The sequence below is a fragment of the Apteryx mantelli genome, chromosome 4, assembly GCF_036417845.1.
Source record: "Apteryx mantelli isolate bAptMan1 chromosome 4, bAptMan1.hap1, whole genome shotgun sequence".
Taxonomy (NCBI): domain Eukaryota; kingdom Metazoa; phylum Chordata; class Aves; order Apterygiformes; family Apterygidae; genus Apteryx; species Apteryx mantelli.
In genome coordinates this window covers 80,673,011-80,700,306 of record NC_089981.1, presented here as the reverse complement: position 1 = coordinate 80,700,306, position 27,296 = coordinate 80,673,011, and the positions used below count along the sequence as shown (strand labels likewise).

Here is a 27,296-nt window from a genome sequence, read left to right as displayed (position 1 = left end):
TCATTCAAAAAATGAGGAAAAAAAAATTTTGTGAGGGAAAAAATGACTTAAGTATATAAGCACTGAATAATTGAGTAGTGAAAGGAGTGAAATTCTAGTTTTTCACTCAGATCTTAAGACTATAAGTGAATAATACATTTCTCCAGTCTCATCTCCTAAAAAGGACAGGTCAAAGAACCTGTTGTTCAAATGTGGTTGAGGCCCTGCAACTGTTGCTCATGAAGAACTGCTCTCAGAAAATATTTCCAACAAGCAAATCCTGTCAGTTTTCAAAAAACATGTTTTTAAAAGCCAAAAACCAACTGATACTAATGTACTCCCTTTTAAACAGTCTTTTGAAACTGTTTTTACTTCAAATCTTTTCTTTTTTGATCTATGAAACCCATTATGATCAAGTTCAGTGTTCTAAAAGTTTAAACTTTTAAAAGATTTTTTTTTATTTAAAGTATTTTGCATATGTCTAACAAATGCTGGGCCTATGGTATACTTAGAAGTCATAATGGGGTCCAAAATGTTTTGCTTTTTTTTAAAATCAAATTCTAAGTATTTTTATTTGGACTTTTAAAAATAAAGTCCACAAATACTGGGAATACAGTGTTTTTAAGACAAAACTTTCTTAAAACTGTGCCTGTCTATTCTATTAAATTCTAAATGATTGTTTGTTGAAATATGTGCTTTTCCCTAAAGTTTTACGTGTGTTTTAGCTTTGACCACACTTTTCATAGGAGCAATGTTTCAGTCTTCTGTAACGTAGGTGGGGTTTTTCTTGCACAACTCTATTTACAATGTTCCTTCTATAAAGAGAACATTTCAGTAGTTACATTTCTGATTTGAACTTTTTAGAACTTTGGTCTATGTATATTTTTCCCCTCTAGTCTGAAACTAAAATCTTAATGTTATAATTTACTTTGAAGGAAAAAAGCATTTCTGTCTAGCTCTGCTGGCTAAAACTCTTGCCTTGTTTTGGTTTTCACCTTTTCAAAATCCTAAGTAAATGTCAAAAATCTATGGTATTTACTTTTTTTCCACAAATACAACACAGTACAGTAACATGTTCAGTTCATCAAAACTAAGTATTTTGCAGCTAAGAGCTCATGACTAAGATTAGAAATGGTGAAATTCATAGCTTAAATCATACTAAGATACACAGTATAATTTTCTTCCATGCACCATTTTCACAGAATAAACACCTGCCACTTTTTAAGATTAAAACAAAGTTGTATTTCAGGAGTTGGTAAGTAAGTAGCTGATAGCACAGCTGGCTTCATGCCAGGGAAGAAGCACAACAAGGAAATGACAAAAGGAAATGAACACAGTATTAGTGGAAAACACATCCGAGGGCTCTCCCTCACCCCTTAACAACGGAAGCCAAGGCTACTTCTATACTATACACTAGCCCTAAAAATGGTCTAGTGCAATTCAGTTTGGAGAGGCTTGTCTCCCTGAGCATGCTCTCTTGTTCACTTAAGGGAAGCAGAGCCTAATTTTAGCTTTGTGAATATTGCTTCCCCCGAATATGCCGACTGTGTCCAAATTCAGATGAGGGCTGCCAAGACTCCAGAAACTCTAAACTGAGTGGAATTACTTTGTAATTTCAGTTCTGTTAGAGTCAATCTGAAAGAGATGAACTTGTCAAAGTTCTCCCAACCAGCACTGTCTTGTGGAGCCAGTGTTTAAAGTCATTAAGAGGTCAGGTAGCCCAAAGCATTGGGGGGCAGCAGGGAAGCTGCCTGTTAGTTGAAGCGAGAAGTAGTTTTTCCCCACTGAATCATAAAGGGCTGAGACTTTTTCTTCCAGTTCTCCTGAATCCTGGACATGGCTGTAAGACCTGCTACTATGACTGAGACACTACATATTTACTGCTCCCCTGGGGTAATAGTGCAAAACATTATCTGCTCCATTTATCAAATGTTAACAAAAGGAAAGACAAACTTTAATGCCCAGAAGGAGGGTCTTGGAGTCCAGTGCCTCAGTGCTATACATGCTACAAACCTCTTCCCTCCCAGCCCCTCTACAGGGCCCTGTTTATGGAAAAGCCTAAGAATGAGATTTTATTCTGGTAGCTGATTTTCAGTAATGTTTATTTCCAACTTCAAATTTCCACTCATCATTCATTGGCAATTTACTGTTTTGTGAGTTTAATGCTCTCTTTAATACATGTTTAAATGCTCTGAAAAACTTGGAAGTTCAAAATGAATATGCAAATTCAATTAAAAAAAAATCCAGCTACCTGCCTAAAAACAATTAGTATTTCCACCTCCCTCACAGCAGGAAATCCACAGCAACTGCCTCAGCCTAATGCAAAGTTTTGCTACTCTAATCAACATTAGCTTAAAGTGAAAACAAAGTTAAGCCCCAGTTCAGGAAGTACTGAATATGTGAAAACAGGAGGTAGTTTCTCATAGAGCTTAACTGTCTCACTGGGTTGGTGTTTTTATGCAACAATTTTTCAAAAAAACCCAACCAAAACACCAAAAACAAACAAAAAAAACAAAAAGAAAAACAAGAAATCACACCTCTTCTTAGATTACTATTAGGGGAAAGTTTCTGAAAACAGGAAATCCAGTGTTAAGTGAAGTTAACCCTGCTCTTACACCCACATAGAGTTTTCAGTCTAGCCATGCAGAACTCCTAAGACAGGGAAACTGCTGAGCCACTTCCAAATAGCACTTATTCAAATAGTCTGTTTCTATTTACTGAGTAACCAGTATACAGTTTATCTTGCACTAATAGCACTGAGGCATCATAAACATTACTAAAGTTAGTAAATAATCGCAATTTTAATTTCACTGCTAAACAGTTTGCTAGATTAAGAGCTTGATTCCACCAGTGCTTTATACAGTTCTTAAGAACAGACTATGCACATCATTAAGTAACTGATTTAATTTTGGAATATCCAAGTTTGTTCCATGCTTTTAACACAAAAAAGTCTGTCCTGTGCTGTGACATTCTCTTCAAAAAGCCAAAAGACTTGGCAATGTCTTTAAAAAACACTCATACAAAGTTTTCATATTCAGAACAGTCAAAACAGTAAATGATTAGTACCTTGCATAATTATTACCAACAAATAAAGCTGCTGCAGCTGGCAAGGATGAACCATGGATTTTATGAATGTTACTGAAGTGCATCTCATCTGGTACCTAAGCATGCAGGAAAGGTGGGCAATAGAGTTGATAATTGCTGTAAAATTTTAAAAGGCTTAGGGTAGCAATTTATAGCACTGTCCAGTGAAAGTCCTGAACTACACTGTTGTTAAGCTTTAACTAGCATGATTATGCATGGTTTAAATGTTTGGTAGCTGAATGAATCCAAGAAGTCACGTTACAGTCAGCTTCAAAGATGCGATTTATTTCAATTAGAAATCAATGCCAGAACAAAGTGTTTTGAATCTGATCACACCACTGACTCTACCCCTATTACCAGAGCAGGCTCTATCAGACACGGAAGTTAAATAGCTTTATTTTTTTAAAACCCCAGTAAAAGCCACAGGATGCAGAAGGTTCTTTTCATTATGCTAAGCAGTAGTAAAGTACCAGACCTCAGCTGATCCAAGCTGGACTAAATATGAGAAGATAGAGTGACAAGGCACACTTCACAACACACCTAAGATGTGTTTAGATTTTGGCAGAAAAACAAGGTTTTTCATCAAAGAGATATTAAGGCCTGAAAGGTCAGTAGTTAAAAAGAGTAGTTTACCAGAGTATCTTTAAGATTTGATTGCAGCTGCATTTACTGTAAGAGACATGACTCCAAAACAAACTTACCAGGACAAAATTGTATCTTTGACTTCAAAACTAAATAGGGTAAGTACCTTTTAATAAGGTGGCTTTAGGAACCTCATATATAGCAGTATGTCACTTCCCTGAAGAACATATCAAGTCTCTAGTATCAAGCCAGTAACAAAATAAAGGTAAACCACACTCAGTTCAAAAGGAAAAAGAAATAAAAAGTGCATTTGGTTTAACAAACATCACTACTGAAAAATTACATTTTTAGGTTGTGTGTAGTGAAAATTTGCTTCTTTCTTGGGATTGTTATATATTGCATATTTCCACTTGATGATGTTCTTTTCAAGAAAAGGTTACAAGTAAAAAGATGACCATGTCTGGAATCTGGTGATACAGAAAGCTGAGTGAAAAAGAAAACCCAAGTTAATTTTTTTCCATCCCATAGTAAATTAATCACTTAGCATATTTCAGTCTAAATTTTATACAGACTTTATAAAATCAAAACTAGCTTAAGGCAAAAAATAAGGTATAAAAAAAGGACATAGGACCAGGAAGATAAATACAAAAAATCCCACTAGTTGATTTAACTTATTTTATTCCCAAATTAGGGCTGACATTCAGACATTTTCTAGTTAGCTTTAGTTTGAGATACCAAGCTGTAGGGCCTGTTCTTTCCCTTCAGAGGCTACACCAGAATACCTTTGTCCATTTACCATAATTCTGTATCAGAATTTGTCTTAAATTTATTACTTCTTCATTCACCTTGAGCCATTTCTCCTTCACTTAAACTCTGCCTCTGTATTTTACAAATATTCAAAGTATGTGTCAGATGATAGTGTGATCCCAACTCTCACCCTTATGTACTTACTGCAAGAAAGCAAAACTGAATTCTGAATGAACAGGCTGTAGATGGTCTCTTTTGGTTTTCTTTCTGAATTTCCCAGTCTAATATCTCTTATGTACAAAGTTCCCAGAACAGTACAATTTCAGTATCCGACTCCGTAAACAGAACAAAGCATAGCAATGAAAGCATGCCTCAAACTACGCATCCCAGGTTTATGCTCAAGATTATTCTCCGCTCAGAACTTGTGTTGGAATATTTATCCAAAATACTTTGTGTTTTTAACAATGTGATTGATTTATTTAAAGCAATGAGAAATGACAGAATTTTTGTTCCAACTTACATTGCAAGAAAGAAACAGGGCTTATCAAGGCTGCCTTGACTAAGAAAGTGCTAACTTGAAACAGATGTAAGGTAAAACAGACTGACCTCAGAAAACGGATACATATTTAGGCATGTATCTTTTGCTTAGCCAAAGATATTCATGCACTAAGGGCAAAGCATTTCCAATTTCATTTCTCTATACATTCTATAAAACAGCTTAAAAATAGTAATGTTCTCAAATCCCAGTAATTATAACATTAGTTCTGCCTCCCTCTAATTTGGTTAGCTACTGAGCCTTTTTAAGTAGTTCCTATTTTCTTCTAGAGTGAACAAACCAAATCTGAATCATTCTGAATATGTGAAATGGAAGTTTGAATGCAATTTCTTCTCTATACCAACTTGCCTTCTAATTTCTCCCTTACTGTATATTTCAGCAGTCATAATCACTATTCTCACAGTGATCAACACATTGATGTTTCTACAGACACACTAATTTCCCTTTGTCATCAGAGCATCTTGACTACATCTTACATATTTGCTTCTCTCTCTTTACATATTTGCCTCTCTCTCCCCTTCCTCTCCCTATTATAATTTGAGCTACAGTCCAAGTTACATAAATAACCACACATTTCAACATTCCCCATATCATGTCACTTTGCATTTAGTATGTTATATTTTACCTTTTCTGAAGTTGCCAGGTAGGTTTCAAAGAGAGAGGGAGCAGAAAAAAACCCTACACCCACACAGCCTTATCAGAAACAAACAGGAACATTAGCAGATGCACCAGAACAATTAGCAGACAAATTCCAGACTGTAGCACAGAGGAACATGTAAAATACACTGCATAGTTCTCTTAAGTACTTACCTTCAGAAAAATTCTTACCTTGGTCTGGATCAGTGCTTTGCAGTTATTAATACTGAATCCATCAGATCTGAAGTCCTCATCATCTTTAACATTTGATTCTTCAAAAATGTCATCCTGGCTCTCTGGAAAGTCCTAATAAAGCATAATTTACATTTTTTTTAAACTAGTATCTATCTGATCTCAACATATGCAACCTATAGAGAAGTTTTCCCTCAATTAACAATAACCACCAAATTTTATTTCCTGAAGCTGTATTTTGATTTGTCAAGCAGCTCCCCCTGTATTAATATAGTTCTATGACAAAGCAAGCTCAACACACACAAATCAAATTGTGACTTAAAAAAAAATGCTATTTCCAAATAAATTATCGCTATTCTACACTAGAAAATAGCTGAGAAATACATCAGCAGCAGCACTGTTAAAAGCAATATGATTTTCCAATAAGGGAAAAGAAGTAATGATACCATTTGACGTTGCCTGTACATTGGTTTAAGGCATCTGTATCTACGGGAGGGACAGGAACAGAAGAGATTAACTATGTTGGAGAAGTCAAATGACAGTTCTGTAAGAGTTGCTTTTGGGTGCAGAATAGGTCCTATACCTTCAGCTTGGTAATTCTGTTTACATCTAACTTGCATGAGAAGTGAAATATGTCCATAATAGGAAAATTACACACAACCCCCTCCCTCCCAAACACACACTTCAGCAATCAAATTATTAATTAAAATAGTTACTTCTGAAAAGCACAAATGACTAATTAATTTGAGCCAGGTTGAATACTAAACTATTTTTGATACCTTTGTCTTCTCAAAATAAGAGATTAAACAGTGACATTTCTTTGGGGGATCTTTCAATACTATTGGTTTGTTCTCTTGAGTTTATTTAAAACATACTCCTCTCCCTCAAGTCTTGCCAAAACAGATAAAGTAATCTGAGAAAAAGGGAAATGGAACACACTTTCAACTTGTATACCATTAAAACATCCAGTAATTGCCTTAACAGCCTCACAGATTCAAATCCAATTTTCACTTAATGAAAAGATAATAGAGGCTAACAATTTTCTCATACATTGAGCAGAAAAAAATAAAGCCATCTTACTGAACACATCTGAAAGCTACCTCTATAAACATACTCAAAGCTGAACGTACCATTTAATGCAACAAGCACTATATAATGGAGGCTTCAGTGTAAAGATAATCAAAACTTGATCCCTGCACAACTTTCATAGTAACTGACACAATGCTGAGTAAACACTACACTATCATTTTAAAAAGCCCTCTTTAAAGAAACCTATGATTCATCCACATATAGTTCATTCCTCATGCATCTGCATGTATAGCTCACATAAATCAGGATTTATAACCAAGTGTTTGTGCTGGCATACTAGCCAACCTTTGTTCAATTACCTTTTGGTTTGCATTTATTCCAAGAACACTCAAGAGGTTTTCTTGGCAATGAGATTTACTCCAGGGATGTCTTAAGCTGGGGGTATTATCAAAGTCTTTAAGAATTCTCCATATGTTTCCACAATCAATGCTAGGAAAGGAACACAATTTAAGGCTGTAAGATGTAGAAGGTTTCCAGTAGGCATATATAACTAAAAGTTATTTTCATCACAAACAATTGCACACTAGCCTACCTTGAGCTAAAAAGCAACTTACCTTAAAACTATTCCTACATTTGTTCAAACTATCAACCCATTGTACTAATAAGGTTGCACAAAAATTAACAGGAACAGCAACTCAACATCATTGTATGTTTGAGGTTCTCAGATAAGAAGTGCATTAGAAGCATATTTCAGAGATCATTATATGCCCACAACTTGGATTATCCAATTAGTTCTGTGAAATGCAGGTAAACAGTTCAGCCCTACTAATTCTGAACCTCACATCCTGTCTCTCAGACCTTTCTCCTTTATTTCAGCCATGTCTCTCCAACATAGCAACCTGACACTCAGACAGGTTACCTTCTGATATCTGGTCTAGACATACGCGTACTACAAAACAGGGAATCAAAGCCAGAGGCACAATACTACTGAAGCAGTGAGAATTAAAGAGCTCCTTCTGCATACTACTTTGGGATCTTATACTGCATTCATGCTAGATAAATCCAAGCGCTTTTAGTTTAGTATATGATGCAAGTGTCATTTATCTTTAGTTAATTCAGCGCAGTATATCAGGGCTTTTCTGTCTTTAGTAGGTACTCTTCTAATATTGAAGTCCTTTTAAGACATATATCCATTTTTCTTTTTTCCTCCACAAGTTCAAACCTGTTACCTAATTAAAGCTTAATGCACATGTGAGGAGCTTGCTGAAAGGATGCCCACATTAAATGTATTTTATTACAATTCTTGTGATATTTCCAAAGTATGGTCTGAATAAGTGACCCAACTTTCTAGATACAAAGCCTCAGATGTATGCAAAAATAACTACAATACTCTTCAGAAGCTGTTGATCCTTCAAAAACATGTAACAAGTCTAAAAGCATTCCAGCTGTCTTGAGAGAGCTAAGTCAATGATACTAATTGCTGTTAACATAACCCCAGGAAAGAAGCCAGATGCACCACAGATTCAGAAGCAAATCTTGTTTAACATGAAAAGAAGTTACCACCTGGGAAAATTGGGAAGGGGAAAAAGAAAGAGCAGGTTGTCAGTAGAAGCAGCAGCAACACTCTTGCTTTAGATGACAGAGAGCAAGTCAGATGCACTGTAAAGAAAGAACAAGCAAACAGGAAGAACAGGCTGCCTGTTGGTGTTCTGGCATTCCAGAAACTTAGTCATAAGAAAGCATACCAACAGCAGAAAGAACCCTAAGCAGGAATTTATACTTTTGATATATTTCCTACCTTGTTTTCCAACAGCTAAAAAACAATCTATTTCCTTTAATAACACAACACAAAATTGGTAAGATCCATATGCTTAAAGAGAATAGTGATTGAAAAGAATTTCAGTTTGAAGTTACTCTGCAAGTACTACCATTTTTAAATTATTAAATAAGCAGTGTAATTGCTGAGTTTTTTTTTTTTTAATTATTTCTTTAAACTCATTACCAAAGTTGATTCTTCATAAGTTCAGGAATCCCAGTATCTTCATTATTTGTATCAAATACATGATCTAAGCTTCTTATGCTCTCTCTGGACTGTGGTACAGAGACTTCTGGAAAGCTCAACTTAAATATATCCTCATAGCTGTGGTTTGCCTAGAAAAAGCAGAGTTTTATTACAGACATTATACGGGCCAACCCAGCAGTTCACAAAGAGCTGGTCCAAGAATTACAATGCTTCCACTGATTTTATTATCATCTGTATTTAATATTTGTATGAATATTAACGGAACAGAGGGACTGACCCTGTAGTTCAGTGTTTCGAGTATTTACCTAGAATTAGGGAAGGAGAAACAAAAGTCCAAGAGTTTCTGATAAACTTGAGTCTAACTTCCGAACCGAGTCTCTTAACTACTAAGCTGTAGACTGGTTTGCCTACCAACAGCCAAGATTCTTTCCAGTGCTCAAGAAATCCAGTCCAGGTCAAAACAGATACATGCATCAATTCAAAAGTTTGTTTTGCTAACTTGGTATTTTCTAACACACACAATTTAACCAAGTGTTACGTAACTACTAAAGGTTACACTTACCAGTAAGTATCATCACTGTGCAAGTCTGCATAAAAGCTGGAGTTAATCTTACTTCCTTACACCAAACTTTTTCCAACCTATGTTAGTCTGACCTATGTTGTCACATTTACATACTTGCTCCTCCTCCTCCAGCAGTGATAAGAACAAGGTTTGGAGGACTGAACATAGCCACATGAGCGATCCTAAATCATACAAACAGGCCAAACAAACCAAATGGAAGCAACAAAGTTACCTGAAGAGTAATGAATACATACATATACAAGTAAAATGTGCAGAATTACATCTTTTCTTACAGGGATGCCCTCATGCCATCTGGTCCAGATTTAAGCTTTGGTCCTTTCATTTATTCAAAAAAGGAATTACTGCATTTTTTTAAATCAAAACAATGAATTGTCTTCATTATCCTATCCTGTAGATGGACTGCAACTGAGGAGCAGCCATGTTGCATGAAAACTAGAAAATTCAACTAGTCAGGTTTTTTTCATTGCCTAGCACACAAATTTAAACTAGAAAAACATAACAAATATAAAGGTATACTTGATATTTTGATAGTATTCATTTAATTGCAATTCAAACAGCTGAAATAAATTGAGATACTTCCATAGTTTTATTATACTAAACTCAGACAAACGAAGTGGAGTTTGAGAGAGTACAGACTTAATCTAATGGGAAAGTAGGCACAATCAATGGAGCTGGGCTTCTGTACTTCTGAGCATGCTCCAAGAAATGGAATTTGTGCCTCACATTGCTCCTTTCTAAAGCATAGGCCCAACTAAATTACCTTTCCTGAAAGGCGACTGCTGGCACATTCAGAGTCCTGGATGAAAGTTTGGAAAGCAGAATTCTACGAAAGAACACTGACTAAATCATATGGGGAGAGTCAGGGTCAAGGAAAAAACCTCTAACTAGTTACCAAACTCCAAATGGGAAGAGAGCTAGAGTCAGGCAGCTGTTCTTGGCATTTGAGGAAAAAAATAGAGTCTTTAAGAAGCTTGAATTGAGGGAAGCACATGCCTGTCTTGTTTGTAGTATCTTCTTGGAGTCTGATGTCACTGACATGCATACAGGCCACTGAAATGATTATTCACTGACTTACAGTTTAGCCAAGCCAGATGAAGAGTTCAGCATACAGAAAAAGTGACAGATTATATTTGTATTAATTTTACCTTTATTATTTTCTACTTAGGTAGGTATTTCTAAAACAAAATCGACGTATACTTTGCTTTACCTTATAGCTTTGTAGTGATTATAAATACATGAATGCATGAATTTCAGATCTGTGCTTTTAAAGTAAATTGTCTATATCCAATTATATCAGAATATTCCAGTGTTTAAGCAAGTCCATGAGTTTCTCTCAAAATGGTCTGTATTTAAAGATATGGAAAACCCTTAAAGTTTTTCAGTCATGTATGTGAAGTATCCTGCTACTGCAAGCAAAACAGTGATTGCTTTCGTCTTAAAATACAGGACTCTGCCTCAAGCTATCATCATTTAATTGAAGCACTTGACATTGAAAGTCGGATGAGATGATTTTTGCAGGACCCTTCCAAACTAAACTTCTCTATATTGACCATGCAGAAGACAGAGTCCTGACCTGAAGAGTTTATGATCTCAAACAAACAAAATAAAAAACATAGAAATGAAGGATGCATGTATATTATACGTCTGAAGAAACCTGACAGCCCTATTGCTGCTTCACTATCCTGAAAAAAGAAAACTCAAAACTCAGGGCAGAGCTAAGTTATTTAGTTCATACTGAACGTTTTCCTTTGCCTTAAAAAAAATGCAAAAATAAAACAAAGGCTTCAGTAACATGAAGATGTATTGCTGGATTTCCTTCCAAAAAGGAATCTGATGTATTCTATTTCAGCTCCAGTCATTACATACTCTCCTTTTTCAACATGAGACTTCTTGTCCTAATCTTAAGCAGTACAAACAGTTTAGCTCCTGTTTATGCATACTAATAACTCATCACAAGGTATGCTCTGACCTCTGTTCTATCACTGCTACAGCTTACTCCACACGTGTCTTCATGCCTTCCCCAGTAGGACCTCCTCAATAGGTAAAGCTCCCCATCGAGGACAAGAGAACCTGTCTCCAGAAAGCCCTCAGTTTCCACAGACATCAAAAACTCACCTCTAACAGGCTACAAGTGGCAAATTATTATTGCTACTGATTAACTCTGCGAAAGTTTTGGACAATTGCTCTTTTTGTTAAAGAAATGTTTTACTTTAGGATAAAAGTAGTATGAATGAGTAGTATGAATTTTTGTTTTGTATTCAGACATTCTTATTTTCTTTTTGCTAGTTTGCTTCACTTTGATAAGCATTAAAACATATTAATTGGAACATGGTATAGCCACTAAACTGATTTTTGGGGGGTTCAATATGAATGTATTATATAACTTAGCATTTAATCAAATTTTTAGTTCTAACATTGTATGACAGAATGTAACTTCCTATGCTAAAAAACGAAATATATTTATTAAGTTATTGCTCTTTATTATTTGTGTCAGGTTTATTGAAGGTAGAAGTTAATCTAAAATGCCAGCGTTAAGATTATTCAGGCAGTATATAAAATACAAAAGTTGCCAATTTCTGACTTAATTTTAATAATGGTTTATTTAAATAAGCTTGCAAACAACTCATAAGATTTTTGTCCACCTTGTTTTTGTTACCCACCTTCCCAAAATTTGCTTCCTATGCCCATTCTATACAACTTGTAAACTGCACGTGCTTCAGGGCAAGGTTCATTGGTTCTAAAGGCTTATATATCGCTAGTGTCTAGAAACAAAACAACGCGTTACATTCTTTAAAACTCTCCGGCAGGAAAACTTAAGTATTTGTCAAACACTGTAAAGAAGTTGCTTTTGTTCCACTTAACTGCAACGTAGCTTGGCAATTTCTCTCCCTCTATAGCATTATCCTCCAAAGAGGAGACATTCAGATACAAATCTTTGGATGTAGGAAGCAGTAGTACAAACATTTTCAGTCTTTGGTTTACTGTTAGCACATACCTCATTTACAGGGCTAGAAGCCTCCTGTCTCCCAGTGTGTAGAGATGGCTCAGAGCAAAAGTGACCAAAAGAAGCACCACAGTGTCCTCTGCATGAGTCCGTATCACCTTTAGAAGTTTTTGCTGACTTCACCAAAACTTCAGGATTATGACTGAAAATCTCTGATTTATCTAAGGACTCCCTGAAGCCTTCAAAATCACCCCAGGAACCATTGGGTTCTAATGTACTATGACTGCTCTCAGAAACTCCCTCACAACTTCTTCCTTTGCTATTCACTACAGGGAGGCTTTCCTGCATTACTTCAAGATTAATCATTTCTTCATTATTTCTCCTTTCATTTGAGTAACAGGCGCTTTCATGGAGAGACATATCACTTACATCAGCTACTAGATCTTTCAGAGACATCCAGTGTAACATGTCTGTATTACTAAGACTTTCTACTAGTGACAGGTTCTGCATTTTTGTTTAAAAAAAAAAAAAAAACAGAAATCATTTGTTAAAATCTGCCCTGCAGAAAGAGCCAGTGAAGTTTAGATGAGGTAGAAATCTGAATATTTCCAAAACATAATCCAATTCTTCATTTCACCCCAATGCTAATCCAAAACATGATGTCCTTCAGTCTCTCCTCCAGTAATCAGTATGTGCATGTTATTCAGTCTGACTTTCTGTGTAGAATATTAGCCTGCAAAGAAAGAACTATAAATAAATACTTCTGTGATAACAGCTATATAGGAATAAGAAAGGATAGCTGATAAGGTAGGAGAAAGAATGCTTGGTTAAAATAAACACATTCCAGTATTACACAACTGAAAATTGCAAGAGTTAGGACTAAATTTTAAATAATTTCGCCTACCTGCCCACATCACAGTACTCGGTGTATCAGTACTCAGAAAATATTTAACAAATGTTCTAGGTATTCTCTATCATTAATTCATCTTGTCTCCTATATACTCAGTCAGTACTCTTTTTGTTTGCATGGGCTTTCCCTAGCTGAAAGATCACTGAAAAGGAGAATATGTCTGCAGCAGCGCAGGAAGTGGCTGTTTAATTCTGTGAAAGATGTAGTGCTTCCAACTATTTAAGTAACTAAGGCAGATTTAGTAAGTTCATTTAAATTATATATGCAAGACTGAATTTATAATTTGAGACTAATCACATCTCTTCAATCAGAAGAATGCTTGTGGAGTTGCCTTTTGGGGAAGGGGGGGGTAGAAGCTACAGTAAAATGACTAAGAGACTGGTCACTGTTAGAGACTTTCTGTACTTAGTACCTGCAACAAATCTTGATCTTCAAGTTTACCTAGCGGATAAGCAAGAGTAGCCAGGCATAAAGCATGAAAGGCTTAAGCCACAGCCAAAGGTGGCTCACGCCTTCTCTGCTGCGCAGGCAAAAGGGGATTTTTGATGGCAGCACTGCTAGCGCGGGGCTTGAAGGGATCAGGGAGGACTTGGCACGAGGCGGAGCTGCCTCCAGCCGGAGCCTCTCAGGGGACCCCCGGCTCCCCCGGACGGGAGCGGGGCAGAGGGAAGCCCCGGAGGGCAGCGCGAAGCGCCGCGAGAGCCGGTCGCCGCCGCCGCCGGGGCTGCACCTGAGGGAGGCGGCGTCCCCGCCGCGCTCGAGTATCTGCCCTGGGGAGGAGGCACGTCCGGCCGTTTTGCCCCAAACCCCCCCGGGAGGTGAGGGCCGCGGCTCTGCCTCAGTTTCCCCCGCTGCACGGGCCGGGCGCGGGGCCTGAGCGAGACTTCCCCCGCGCCCGGCGCGGCTCTGCCTCGGGGGGGCCTCGAGGCCGGCGCTGACCGTTACGGCCGTTGGGGCGGGCCCGGCGCTCGCGCCCCGCGGGGCAACTCCGAGCCCCGACACCTCGGTCCCGCCCCCCCCGCCGCCTTCTCCCCGCTCCCGGCCGCAGCGGCGGGGGAGGGAGGAAACAGCCTTACCCGCCTCGCGCCGCGCCGCGCTCCCGCCCGGCCGCCGCTGCCGCGCAGGCCAGAACGCCGGGCCCAGCCCCGGGGCCGCGGCCGGCAGGTCGCCAGGGGCAGGGCCTAGGTGTGTGTGCAGGGGCGGGGCCTCGCCGCGGGCGGCCGGGGGGGGGGGGCTTTAACGGCTCGGGGGCGGGGCCTCGCGCCCCTGGGGGCGTGGCAATGGCGCTCGGGGGCGGGGCCGGCACGCGGGGCGGGGCCGCCATGGCCGACGGCCGCCAGCGGCTCTGAGGGACTGGGGAGCCGCGGGGGGGGCCAGAGGGGCCCTGACGGCCCCACCGAGCCTTCCTGGCCCCTGGGCTTCTCCCCAGTGCCCGTGGGGAGAGGCTCTCAGTGCTCAGGCATAACTGCAGGCCTGACCACCCACCCTGCAAGCAGGGCGGGCCTGTCCGACCTGCTCCTTCCCCTGTCAGACCTGCTCCATCCCCTGCCCGACCTGCTCCTCCTCCTCCTGCTGCCTGACCTCCTTCTTCTGCTGCCTGACCTCCTCCCTCTCCTGCTGCCTGACCTCCTTCTTCTGCTGCCTGACCTCCTCCTTCTTCTGCCTGATATCCTTGTTCTCCTGCCTTATGTCCTCCTGCTCTTGTCAGATCTGGTCCTCCTCCTGTCAGACCTCCTCCTATCAGACCTTCTCCTCCTTCTCCTGCCTGACCTCCTCCTCCCCCTCCTGCCTGACCTCCTCCCTCTCCTCCTGTCAGACCTCTTCCCTCTCCTGCCTGATCTCCTCCTCGTCCTCCTCCTCCTGTCTGACCTCCTCTTCCTCCTGGCTGACCTGCTCCTCCTTCTCTTGCCTGACCTCCTCTTTCTCCTCCTGCCTGTCCTCCTCCTTCTCCTCCTACCTAGCCTTCTCTTTTTCCTGCCTGACCTCCTCTTCCTCCTGCCTAACCTTCTCCTTTTCCTGTCTGACCTGCTCCTTCTCCTGTCTGACTTGCTTCTTGTCCACATCTTCCAGAGGAGCCCTGAGGGGCAGAGGAGTGGTCAGTTGTTTCCTCAGCTTCCCTGTGGCCTTTCCAACCAGACAGATCTGGTTGTTTCCCTGACTGAGTCCCCATTCTCTCCCATTTTTCTGGTTATTAACACCTACTTCTTTGATTCACTGACTGTGCCCCTAGGCCTCTGTCATTCTGATTTTCTTCACCTTTGTCTGGCTGGGTTAGAACCACCAACCATTTTATATTTTACAACCAGAAGTCAACTCCCACCCTCCAGAGAGGATCAGGAAACTGATTTCAAAATCATGACACTAAAAATAATGCATTCACATATTCCGACTCTCTGCAATCTGACAGGCTAAGGACATACATGATGGTGGTGGTTCATGTTTGTTTTTAATTTGAGAATATCTGAAATTCTCACATAATTACAAAATTCCATGACACAGAGTTGAAAAAATAACAATCAACCCACCCAGTAACATAATCTCAGGATTAAATGCTAGGAGTAAGCCAACTACAATCTTGCAAGATCTCCTTGTTCCCTCTCTCCCTCATTTTGCCCTTTGAGGTTTCTATATTTGGTTGTCCCACTTTTCCTCTCTTTGTCCCTCTCTTTGCTGAGGCTGGAAGCTTGATTCACTCATTGAGATAAAGGTGGAAGGTGTGAACAGGTCGGCCCACAGCTGGGCATAACTGTCCCTTCTTGCCTCTCTCTTGTGTCTGAGTGACCAAAACACGGAGCCGGAGCACAGGCTGGAAGTGCTGTGCCCAAGGCTGTTCGCTGGCTGGCTGCTCCCACATCTGTGCAACAGAAAGAAGTGCACAAAGAAAATTTCTCTCAGCCTCTCCTCAGGATGTTGGCAGCAGCTCCCTGTCCTCAGGGCTGGGTTTAAAATCTGTGCAGGCCCAAGCAACAGGGAACAGTTGTAAAAGCAAGGAGAAAGGTTTTCTGGAGCAAGGCCCAAAGTAAAAAGCATTATCTAGGCATTACAGTACATATGTTTTCCAGCCGAGGCACAGATACACACACTCCCATCCCACACATCTGACTCTCATTTTAGGCTGTACTGCTTTATCTGAGGCTGAGAGGCTGAATTTGGGAGAAATGCCTAGATGCAGAGCCGAAGAAACTTCATTGGCAGGTCTCTGAAAGAATCTTTTTGTTTTCTTCCTACTTTGGAGCCATTTCCTACTCTTTGTGGCCATCCCATGGAAGCTTGCAGCTCTGAGGATATCTGACCAGCTCAGTAAGACCCGAAGTGTCTCATGTTAGGACAGCATTGTCTTCCTACACTACAGTAAATTTGTTCTGAAGGGACCTTTTGAGTTTTGAAGGGAGCTCAGCTTTTTCAGCTTTTTCAATAGTTTTGCAGCACTTAACATGTTCATGTTTATTGTCTCAAAGCAAAAAGCTACATGCAGGCTGTGTGAAGGTTCTTCTGCATTCCACGCTTTGCATCCAGACGTGAAGGGAGGTGTGGGTTTTACAAATCTGACTCTGCCTTGCAGAGTTCAAGCTGCTTTTGCACTTGTGTGAGTGGAGCAGTGGGCAAGCCAGCAAGCATGAGAAGTTACCCCAGATCTTATGCCCCCTATGGTAGGAGCATAAAAACTGTAGTGCCTTCTTCCCAGAGTAACATCAGGAACTTCCTTAAGGACATGCCAGGTGATGGTGCTCTGTATTTATCTCCAGGACATCATGTAACCCACTGTCGAAAAATGAGTTGCCCACCCTGAGTCCCTGCGGAGGAAGCAATGGTGTTCAGGAGCCTGGCTGCAGAGCCGGCTGCACCACCTGCTGGACGTACCTAATGCTGCCTCCTCTCACCACTAAACGCAGCTAAGAACCCAGAGAATCACCCCAAGCAAAATCTGCACAGATGTGTTTTGTGTAGACTTTAAAATCAGAGGGAAGCAATGTGGGATGTAGGTGCCCTGCAAAGTGAATTCCACCTGCCGTCATCTGAATTCACTTCTCTTTACTTAGTCCAGCTAAGACACAATGCTGTAAGAGTTAGTGCAATAGCCGACCATAAGATTGCTCATTTGGGTTTTAAATTACACCATCTCATGGACTGACCAATTTAAGTCAAAAGCAATACCACGATTGGATTAAGAGTTTTTCTCTCTGAAGGAGAGCTGAATCGTGGACAAAACTCTCATTATCTGTTTGGTGGATAAGTCTTATGATTTTGTCTGACATATAACAGGCCTTGGGATTTACCCCATTATTCCTTCATCAAATCCATAATTTCTTTCTGAACTATCACTTCTCTTTAAAAAAAAAAAAATCCAGTCTTTATTTAAAGATTCAATAAGCCAAAAGTTTCAAACATGGACTATAAAGCCTATATTTAGTTGCTTAAATTTATACAACTAGTAGAGTAGAACCTCACTAATCTGAAACTCACCAACACAAACAACTGAATTAACTGAACACTAATCTGAAGCTGCTATTGCTGCTCCTGCCTCCATTCTTACTGGAAAAATGTTTGTGTTTTGTACATATACTCTATAATCTTTTTCTTTTTTTTTCATTTTGTCCTTTGGAAATACTAATTTGCAACAAAGAAACTCAATAGAATAGCTGGAAAGTATTTACTTTCACAGCAAAACACCACCACACTGCTGTAATATGAATTTTCACTCATTTGTGGAATGATCTGGTCCTAAATTTTTGAATTGTGTGGTTCCCCAGTAAATGACTAGCATAATATGGATGACTGTTTTCTTCATTCTTTTTATTGCTTGCAAAAGAAGTATAAACAAGCTTTGTAGCTTTGTAAACAAAATTTTCAGTGTTTTTTTTTTTTAATTGAAACATTAAACAAGATTAGCTTGCTATTTAAATGACTGAAATATTTTTCTTTAATTCAGATGAAATATTTGGATGACTTCTTGTAAAAAGAATGTTATGTCTGGCTCAAAATGTCGTTTAGAAAGTAAGTGTAAACATGTTTTCAGAAGTCAATAAATAATTTTGATTGACTCAAAACTGACTTTTCAGTAGATGAGCTGTCTTTTCAGTAGATGAGTAGTAATTTTCTCTCTCACCGTAAATATCCTGACTTTGAGAAGTGTAGGATTTTAGCAGTTCTTTTATTTCAATAGTAATAGGAAATGCTCAGGGTTTTTTTGCAAAACATTGCAGAGATCAGCTCTAAACAATGATCTAAGCAACCAATTATGTTTTAAATTTGAATATATGGGCCATAATTCCATTAAACTATCTCCTGGAGATGCAGCATTTTTTGCTATACCTCCCAGCTTTGCACTGCTGTTGGTGTCCCAGCATGGATGTTTCAAAACATCAGTAAAATCCTCTGGCTTTTTTTCCTGAGAGAGAAATGAGAACAAAAGTGCTTCAGGACAAACGTCATTTCTCTCCAGTGCAAGATGGGTCCAGATTTCCTGGACCCACTGTGACATATCGCTCCTTGTGCTAAAACAGTGGGACGGAATACCTGGCATTAATAAGACACTTAGAGCAGTTAGCAATCCCCGAGGCTAAAAGATCAACCAGAATCTTTTCAACAGCAGATGGCAGCTCTCCCTTGTCTCTCATGCATGCACGCAACGATCCTGTCAAACTCCTCTTGTGAGCAGGGGAGTAATCCATCCCCTTTATGCACCACATGAAAAAGGTGGGACCAAATAAAGGCTGTCGGATTTGACCCAGACAAGACCAGTGGAGATTTCATCAGGATGGACCATGGATCTGAGATTTAATGACATAGTTCTGTTACAGTCTTTTGTAACAGTCTGGCACCACCTGTTTTTTGTGCTGATCACAGAAAAACCATTTCACAGGGCCCCTTCATTGATTGGCTCTAGAGAAAAGATCAGTATAGAAAGACCCTGTCTGTACCTATAAAAAAGGCAAAATCCTCTGCCAGGAGACATATGATATGCTTTAGGTCCCTCTCTTCTCTCATACGTTAAAGATAAAGGAGCCACAATCCATCTCTCACAAAAGCTAGATGTTGAAGAGACGTATGTGCCCTGGGTTCAATGGCTGCATCTACACTAGCAATTCTGTCCAGTCCAGTAGTGTGGTTTGCTCCCATTTGTTTCTATTGCTGGTCTCATTCTCAGAGTGTTTTCAAAGAGCATAAACTAAATGCCTTTTGGAGGAAACGAAGTGCCCCTCCAGAAGTGCTCCAGAAGCACTCCAGCATTTCATGGAAACACCATCTTCCAAACCAGTATGTGGGCTGCACTACCTTAAGATCCTCCAGCATGTAACCTAATACATGTGCTGAAAGAAGACTCTCAAACTATACAGAGCTCCTGAAACACCCTGAAATGGTTCTTGTGCTATATATAAAGGGCCAAGTGCCACAGGGACCTTCCTATTTGCTGGCATCTTCCAGCCTTCAACTCATTCTTGCAACTCTTCACTATGCGTCCATCATCCACTGACACTTCTGGTTTAAAATCCTTTACTTTCTTCAGCTACTTTCCCTTCTTTTGTCATTCCCACTTGCTGAACCCCTCATTTCTTTTATCAGACCTTTTTCTTACTATCCGTTTTCCAACTGTTCTCTCTTCTGCCTTTAGCTTCCTAAACTCAGAGAATTGTGACTTGAGGCCCTAAGGAAGCAGTAGTGCTTGTTAATCTGGGCTGAGAGTGAGACAAAAGTTTCCTGGGTAGGAGAATAGTTTGGTGGCAGAATCAGGGGGTTGCTGACCTCATGACTATGTTGGTATGAGAGCACTAGCAAGCCATAGCCCCCATGTATTTCAGGAAAATAAAGGTGATCCTCTTAAAGTCCCATTACACTTCACTGAGAGCATGGCAGACATGCACCCACTACGCAAGCACACCATGAAGCCAGCTGCTCAGATGGACTTTGTTACCACGTTGGAGAACCTGCAGAAATGTGAGTGCTTTGACATTGCTCCGGGTTTCCTATTCCTGGGTCCTGCAGAAGATCCCTTTGAGGGCATATTGCAAGATACCTCTTTTGCCCATTCCCTGCCATGATTGGCATCAGCAGCCCTTGTACACATGCTCCAGTTTCCAACACAAGGTTAAGTGTATTGCTTTTCTATGCATGTCACTTGGCAGGGGGAACACGATACTTCTGATGGAATTAGAGCTTTGGGCTCAGATCTTCAGAGAAGTGGTGAATATTAGCAGACTCCCAGGACGGCTGGCACACCTTCAAAACAATTCCCCTGGGGCCATGAGCTGCAGGAGAAATCTCTCATGCAACAACTATGTAAAACTATCAGCAACTATCAGAAACTGCCTGCCCAGTCCCGACCCAGTATGGGTGACTAGCTCAGTCCAAGGGAGCTGTGCATGTAGCGCGCAAGGGTAGCACAGCCCCCTTAGACCTCCATTCCCCTCTCTTCCCCCAGCACGGCAGGTTACAAGCTCATGATATGGCACCATGTAAGTAACCCTGTGCATCCTGGCTTTGCTTCACAACCGTGCAACAAGCTTTGTATGTGTATAACAAGTACACTAGTACCCCTACAAAGTCCCGCTTGTATAACAAGTACAGCTTGAAGGGTGTCTGGCTGTCGGAAGACAAGGTCGTAAGCGTCTGATGTCAATCACAGCAGTGCTTTCTCCCCCATCCCCTGTATTCTGGCAGGCATGGGACCTCACACAATCACCCGTGCTTAGTCAGACAGTAAGGGAGACCACTGACTTGCAGTCCTTCTCCCGAGATGACTTCTGGCTATGCATGTCTCTCTGCTGAGACCTTATATGGTATTGAATACTCTCTTGTTTTGGGGAGGGGCCTGGGAGTCTGGAGAGCCCAGGCTCCAGGGCACAGACCCACTGTTACTCCAGGTTCCCATGGAAAGCCTGCAGGGATAAACAGTGATGCACTGCATGACCCCCCAAGGGGAGAGGAAAGAAAGGGGTATCTATCGTATTTATTGACATGCCATTGCTTAAATGGATCAGCAAGTCCATGGCACATCATACCTTTACTCTGTGCAAGGTGGGGATGTAGGCAAACCTGCGTAGCTGCAGGGATTCCAGGTAGTCAGCTGCCCGCATGCCTGTGCAGATCCTACAGCGTGTAAACCAGGCTGCTTCTCAGTCCACATCGGCCTCTGCCAGATGCACAGCAGAATCATGGCTAACAGTGACAGGCTGCCTCTGTTGCACTGAAGATAATCCAGTACCTGGAAACACTTGAAGCGACGGGATTTTCTCCATCCACTCTGATCAGTGCTGACTATGAAACAAAAATAAGGAACTGTTGTCGCCAGAGGGCCCTGTTCTGCTCTTACTGCTCTAACACCAGTCCCTGGTTCTGCACCCCATTCACCTGGCACCTCTGGCTGCTCTGCTTTCCCTTGCAGCAGAGATCAACAGTCTCCCACATCACAGTGTTGGCCATGGCATACGGGCAATTTACCAGTGAGCCATCCTGTTCAAGGCTCAACTTCAACCGTCCTCAGAGGAGTTACGGCCAAAAAGTAGTCCTGTACAACCACTATGTCCACAAGAACCAGGGGTTTGCAGAAGACAGCCGCAGGGAACAGAATAACACACCACGTCCTCAGAGACGCTCAGGGACTTGCTTTTCTCCCCTCCACAGATGCCTCTGATGAAGAAAGGACCACATCACCCCAGCTTTCCCCATGTGGCAGGCAAAAGGCAGATACAACACTGGAGGCCACCCTGGAGAGGATGCTGCACCACCTCAGAGCCAGGGTGGCACTTTGGAGGGAGGAGAGAAGAGAGAGCTGGACCATGAAGGCAAAGGTTGAATGGCTTGTCCAGACATTTAGCAGGGCTTGCAGCAATTCTCAATGCTGAACTGGCTACTCAAAAGCAAAAGGCTCTGGAGGGGTGGCATGGCCCACAGCTGTGTCTCCCTCCAGAGCCACCAAACCACTCTACAAACACACACCCGCAGGCAAGCCCGCTGCAGGAGCCAGACGAGGAGGGAGTTCAGCCCAACACTGAGGAGGGACTTCAGCATCTTCCGACAACTGATTTGTGAGTACTGTCCTCAAAGAAACAGTCCTATTGCACCAAATTATTTGCTACTGTAAACACAGCCAAAGGGTCTCTAAAGTTCAAAGTACATCTTGCTCAAGATCTTTTCTGCAAAGAAAAGGATCCCTAAGGCAGATAATTACATATCCTTTGAGCTCTAAAACATTTAACTCCTGCTGCTGTTATGGCTGTGTCCTCTTGCTAGTCCCCAGTGTGGTTAAAGCAGAAAAACCAGGAGCATACCTTCTCCTTATGCTCTCCAGGAGCATACCTTCCCCTTCTCAACATAGGCAAAAGTGGAAAGTGCCCTGGACCAGCTAGAGCTCATACAAAGATACTACATATCCCACATCTTCAAAAGGGTTTTTTTTAAATGTATGGCAGTAGAGTGTGGTACCACTGTCAGGTTGTACTAGATGCTTTACAGTCACTTATACCTGCTCCTTGCTCTATTTAAATTTCTCATTGAATCACTGTTCTGTGTCTCTCTTTCAAAATGGTCATATATTGCATTTGGTGGCCCCACAAGTCCAACAGTCTCTGCTGCTCACATGGGTTTTTCAGGTATGTAGGTATTAGTTTACTGAAAGTGTGCCTTGTAATTTTTGCCAGTCTCCTGCATACACTGTAAATTGAGTTGAGATCTCCGCAGTTTGCAGCTCACTAATCCTCTGTTTTAATACCTGATTAGGTCCCAAATCCATTATTGTTAGTGAGATGTGAGTGTGGGGAGGGGAGGAGGATTTCATCCTCCTGGCTGAGAGTTAAGCTGCTAGAGTTACACCCAACTGGTGCTGTACCAGTGTATTAATTAGCTTGCCTGGAAATTTCAGCAGTGTTGTTCAAAGAGATTGTTGAAAGGTCAAACACTCGATTAGAAGTGTTGTGCTTCAACTTTAAGCTTTAGCACTTGACACTTAACAAACCCCAAGAAAAAATTCAAATAAAGTATTAGCACAAAAATATTTGTAAAACTTGAATCCCCACTTCAAGCAGCATTTGAGAGAACACCGAACCATAATAATTAGCATCTTCGTAGCTCCCGAATTACAGGGATCTCACTTTTTCATTCCCCAAGTGAGCTTCACAAGGGCTCCGGGGTACCTGAATAATGGCTAATGGCTAATCCCACTTTGCACAGGGGGAAACCGAATTACAGAAAGTTTAAGTTATTTGCCCCAAAAAGAAGATACTAAGTCCCTGGTGGATGTCTGGATGCCCAAAACTCTGCAAAGTGAAATTAATTAGCAGTAAAGATGCTAATTTACTGTCTAAAGAGTAGCACTGAAATATGAATGAAAAATGCATTCTGTCATTGCAAGAAAACAATAACATGAATTCAATGGCAAAAAGGCAAAATTTGTGTGAGTTTTGCGTATGTGCGTAAGGCAGTCATCTGCTCTTTATTCCAGATGGTGCCACCAGTCTGCTAAGGCAGTATGGCCATGGTGTAGACAACAAGCAAGGGTTTAACTATCGGATAAAATAAGTGACAATTTTTTTAAGCTGAAGTAAACTGTCAACTGAACTGTCAAACTCTTGTTGTGCCTGCTTTTGCCCCTGGGAGGCAAGAACATGTTATCTAGAACCTCTCACTGAGTTTTAAGGTAAGTGATATGCGTCTCATAGTGGGGGTGAGCTGAGATTAATTACCCAAAGAGTTATGGCAGCTCAGGAGACAGATGGCGGCTTGTTAAGCTGCGGTAACTCGATTTGCCTTTGACTGCGAGTGAGCCCTAAGAGGCAGGGCAGACCGCAAGCTGCAGGCTCTGCAGGAATAGGCCCATCACTCCCACGTTCACTGTGAACATTGCACATGTGCTGTAAGCTTGTCTCTCCCTTCCCAGCTCAGCTAAAAATACAGTGTGTACCACATTCAGTCAAATACAGTGCTTTTTTTAGAAGTGTGCATATGGCATATGGACTGCATTTAAGCCTAATTCAACTCTCTCCTTGGGTCATATTTCCACATATTCTTTGCAGCATAGCTGTTAATAAAAAAGCAGTCGTTAATCTCATTTTTTTTTCTATATTGCAAGCAATAAACTGAAAACAGGTAAATATATAACAACATAACAGTTTTTGAAAAAAGAAAACTGTTTAAACCTACAAGCTTAAAGCTAATGGTCAGAAACCGGAAGGGAAAGGAAATCGTTCTCCAGCCTGATGTATGTAACACTATAAATGCAAGATTAGACAATTTACAGAGAAGATCAAAAGAGGGCAGGAGAGAGTACACAACCAATTCTTCTAGTGCTAACAATGCTATCACAGCTAGACCTGGAAGAGGGCAGCATGTGTTTTCTTTAATGGTTTGCTTGCTCCATTGCTGATGTCACATTTGTGAGAGCAAAACAAATCAGCCATAACGTCGGGGAACCTCTGCTGCGATTGGGTCTGGCCTGGAAGTCTGAAGTTTGGATCTAGATCCAAACTTTCCCAAAATGCCTGAGTACTTGGATTTTGAGATTTAGATAGTGTTCATCTCTATTTATGGTTAAAAAAAAAAAAAAAACAGAAAAGGCTTAGCACACATCTGTTGACAGCTGGATTAGGCTTTTTACACTATTGTAAATGAAGCTAGTAGTACTCTACAGAATATTATCATAAGGTTGCAGTTAGCAATGAGAATTATGCCACACACATTTTACATTAAATAAAAGAGTTGCAGTAAAAGGCAAATGTTCAATGCAGGCAACTTCAAAGCATGCAGTTCATGTGAATTAATAATACAGCAAAGTAGCAAAATTAGATGCCAGACACTTTAGTAGCTTATTGTAAAGAGAACTCTTGTTGAGAAGTCTGGTCACACTTTATATTAAGTTTCCATTTCTGAGTATTGTATAAAAGGCATTGATTTATTATTAGCTTAAATACAGACATGAGTTATATGTGTATGAGCATGTCAGGGAAAGACATTTTGTTAAGTAAAACTGCCTTTAAAAGCAAATTTACTGAACTATACATTTTATAATATACTTCAGCATGTATTAGCCCATCTAATTATTCATCAGGTGCCTTTACTAATACTCTACTAATACTAATGCTTTATATGCTGCTTATAAGTTGAACTTTACAGAATAATGTGACCTGAAAACTTCTGGAAGCCACACATTCTTGCATTTATAGCTAACAGCTGGATGTTATTCTCCCTATAGTTGGTGGGACTTGGCCATTAACTATAGCTGGAAAAAAGATTGGGTCCCCTCATTTGAAGTAACGACATTGAGGCGTCTATATTTAAATTGATTTTTACGGAAAGGGTGACCAGCAAAAAAACGGATACAGGGAGGACTGAATTGAATATAATGGGGTAACTTTAGTTATCCAGATCTTTGTCTTGTTTAATTTTCAAAGTATTTATTTTTAATTTCTATGCAGCATCTTTGAACACAGGCCAACAGGACTGTTGGTGTAAATTTAATTCTGGTTAATGCAAGCTCGACTAGGTCAGTAAGGACTATGAATGTGTTTGACAACATTTTTATGAAGAATTGTAACAACACAAAGCATCTTGTTACAGAGCGTCCCAAATGGAGAGTCAGAAGTCAATGATATCAGATGGCAAATGCACACAGTCAGGACGTCTGGATCAGCACATCCCATCAGTGTTAGCTGCAAGGGCTCCTTCCAAGCCACAGGCAGGTCCAAGCTGCCGTTTTCCAGACAGAAATCTTCCCTTGTGGAGGAGAGCAGTGTAATTTTCCTAGGCTCCCAGTAGAGCCTGCTGGTGTACTGGGGTGCATGTTACACTACCTTGTTTTCCATACTCCCTCAGTCAGGCAAATTATGCCCAGAAAATCTCATTTCAGGACTGTTGAGTATTTGAAAGGCTGTCAGTTAAGTGAAAAAAGAAAAGCAGCGAAGTAGAGCCTATAATATAGGAAAAAGCAGCTGCAGTGGTTCCACAGGTTGAAAATGATCTTAAGACACAGTGCTGGCAAGGGAAATGTCACCTTAGCCAGAGAACAACTGTGGTGGGAACTATCTGACTGGCTGAGACATTGCTCTGCTCCAGCAGCCCTTGGGCTGCGTTATGACTTTGCTGTGAGTGCTTTGTCTCATGGCTGTGGAAGTGGATGGCAAGGCTGCAAGGTGCTGTTCTTGCAGTGGGGGTGAGGAGCAGGCCCTCATGACACCACACTTTCCACCCAAACGGCTGGCTGGAGGTCAGGCTCCAGCCATCTACTCTAGGGACGTCCATGGGGAGAGCCAGTTGCAGGACACCTGGTGGTGAACGTGACATTTGCTTTGCCTGTTGTTGACAGTGGTCAGGTGTGATCTTAAGTGCAGGCTCAGATCCGTGCTCAGCTGGCAGTTCAGGTGAGAGAGGCTTCCCCTCTTGCCCAGTGAACCACGTGCCAAAATCTGCCACAAATCTTGTGTCACAGGCACCCAAAAAGCTGGGGGAAGGGAGAGCGCTGGGGGCATTTCATGTCACAGGCAGCAGCTGACAGTGACTTCTCAGCCATCCCTCCAGCCTACTGGTACTCAGGCCATGGCTTGGGTTGGTGCCAGAGCAGGTTAGCTGGTTCAGTTTGAGGATACATACTGGATTTCCCCCCCTGAGCTGGGGATTTGGCTAACCCAGCAGTACTCTGGCAGCACAGACCCTTGGCCAGGCATGAGCCATAAGCCTGATGCCGAGTCATGCTTCATCTACTTGGAGGCAACATGTGGCTCAGGAACTGCTGGTTGATCACCCCTTGTTTAGACAGCTTCAATCTGCTGCCTGTTTCATTTAGCTCTGTGTGAGGATACCATGTGCCTGGGCTATACCTGGTATCTCTCGCATGTTGGTGCATGGAGAGTGGCAGTGTTAAAGTTCTTCCCTTTTTCACCCATGTTCTTGAGGGGAAAAAAAAAAAAAAAAAAGATTACCCTTCACCTGCTCCCCTTCTCAAGCTTAGCCAGCTGTGAGATGGCAGTTCAGCCAAGGGACTAAAGGGAAGATTTACACTTCATTCCCCAGACAGCCATGCAAGCAGCCTGCAATTTAGAGCAC

The 27,296-nt window shown here is 41.3% G+C and overlaps 1 protein-coding gene across 1 annotated transcript; it reads right to left on the bottom strand.

Moving 5' to 3' along the window:
- Positions 1–3,327: 3,327 nt before the first annotated feature.
- On the bottom strand, positions 3,328–14,432 carry CLBA1 (clathrin binding box of aftiphilin containing 1). Its single transcript, XM_067295072.1, has 6 exons — positions 14,342–14,432; positions 12,407–13,088; positions 8,808–8,956; positions 7,165–7,294; positions 5,777–5,890; positions 3,328–4,128 (listed from the first exon to the last, which is right to left on the bottom strand). Exons 2-6 carry the CDS (start codon positions 12,863–12,865, stop codon positions 3,985–3,987), a joined length of 996 nt encoding a protein of 331 aa, XP_067151173.1. The 5' UTR covers positions 12,866–13,088; positions 14,342–14,432; the 3' UTR covers positions 3,328–3,984.
- Positions 14,433–27,296: the final 12,864 nt, after the last annotated feature.

Bases quoted from the DNA above. Each gene is read 5' to 3' on its own strand.
- CLBA1 (XM_067295072.1), bottom strand. From the start codon at position 12,865: ATGCAGAACCTGTCACTAGTAGAAAGTCTTAGTAATACAGACATGTTA. The intron at 7,295-8,807 runs GTAATGAGTTTA...TTCCTTTCCTAG, and splicing joins CTTATGAAGAATCAACTTTG to CATTGATTGTGGAAACATAT. The intron at 4,129-5,776 runs GTAAGAATTTTT...TTTTTCACTCAG, and splicing joins AAGCACTGATCCAGACCAAG to CTTTCTGTATCACCAGATTC.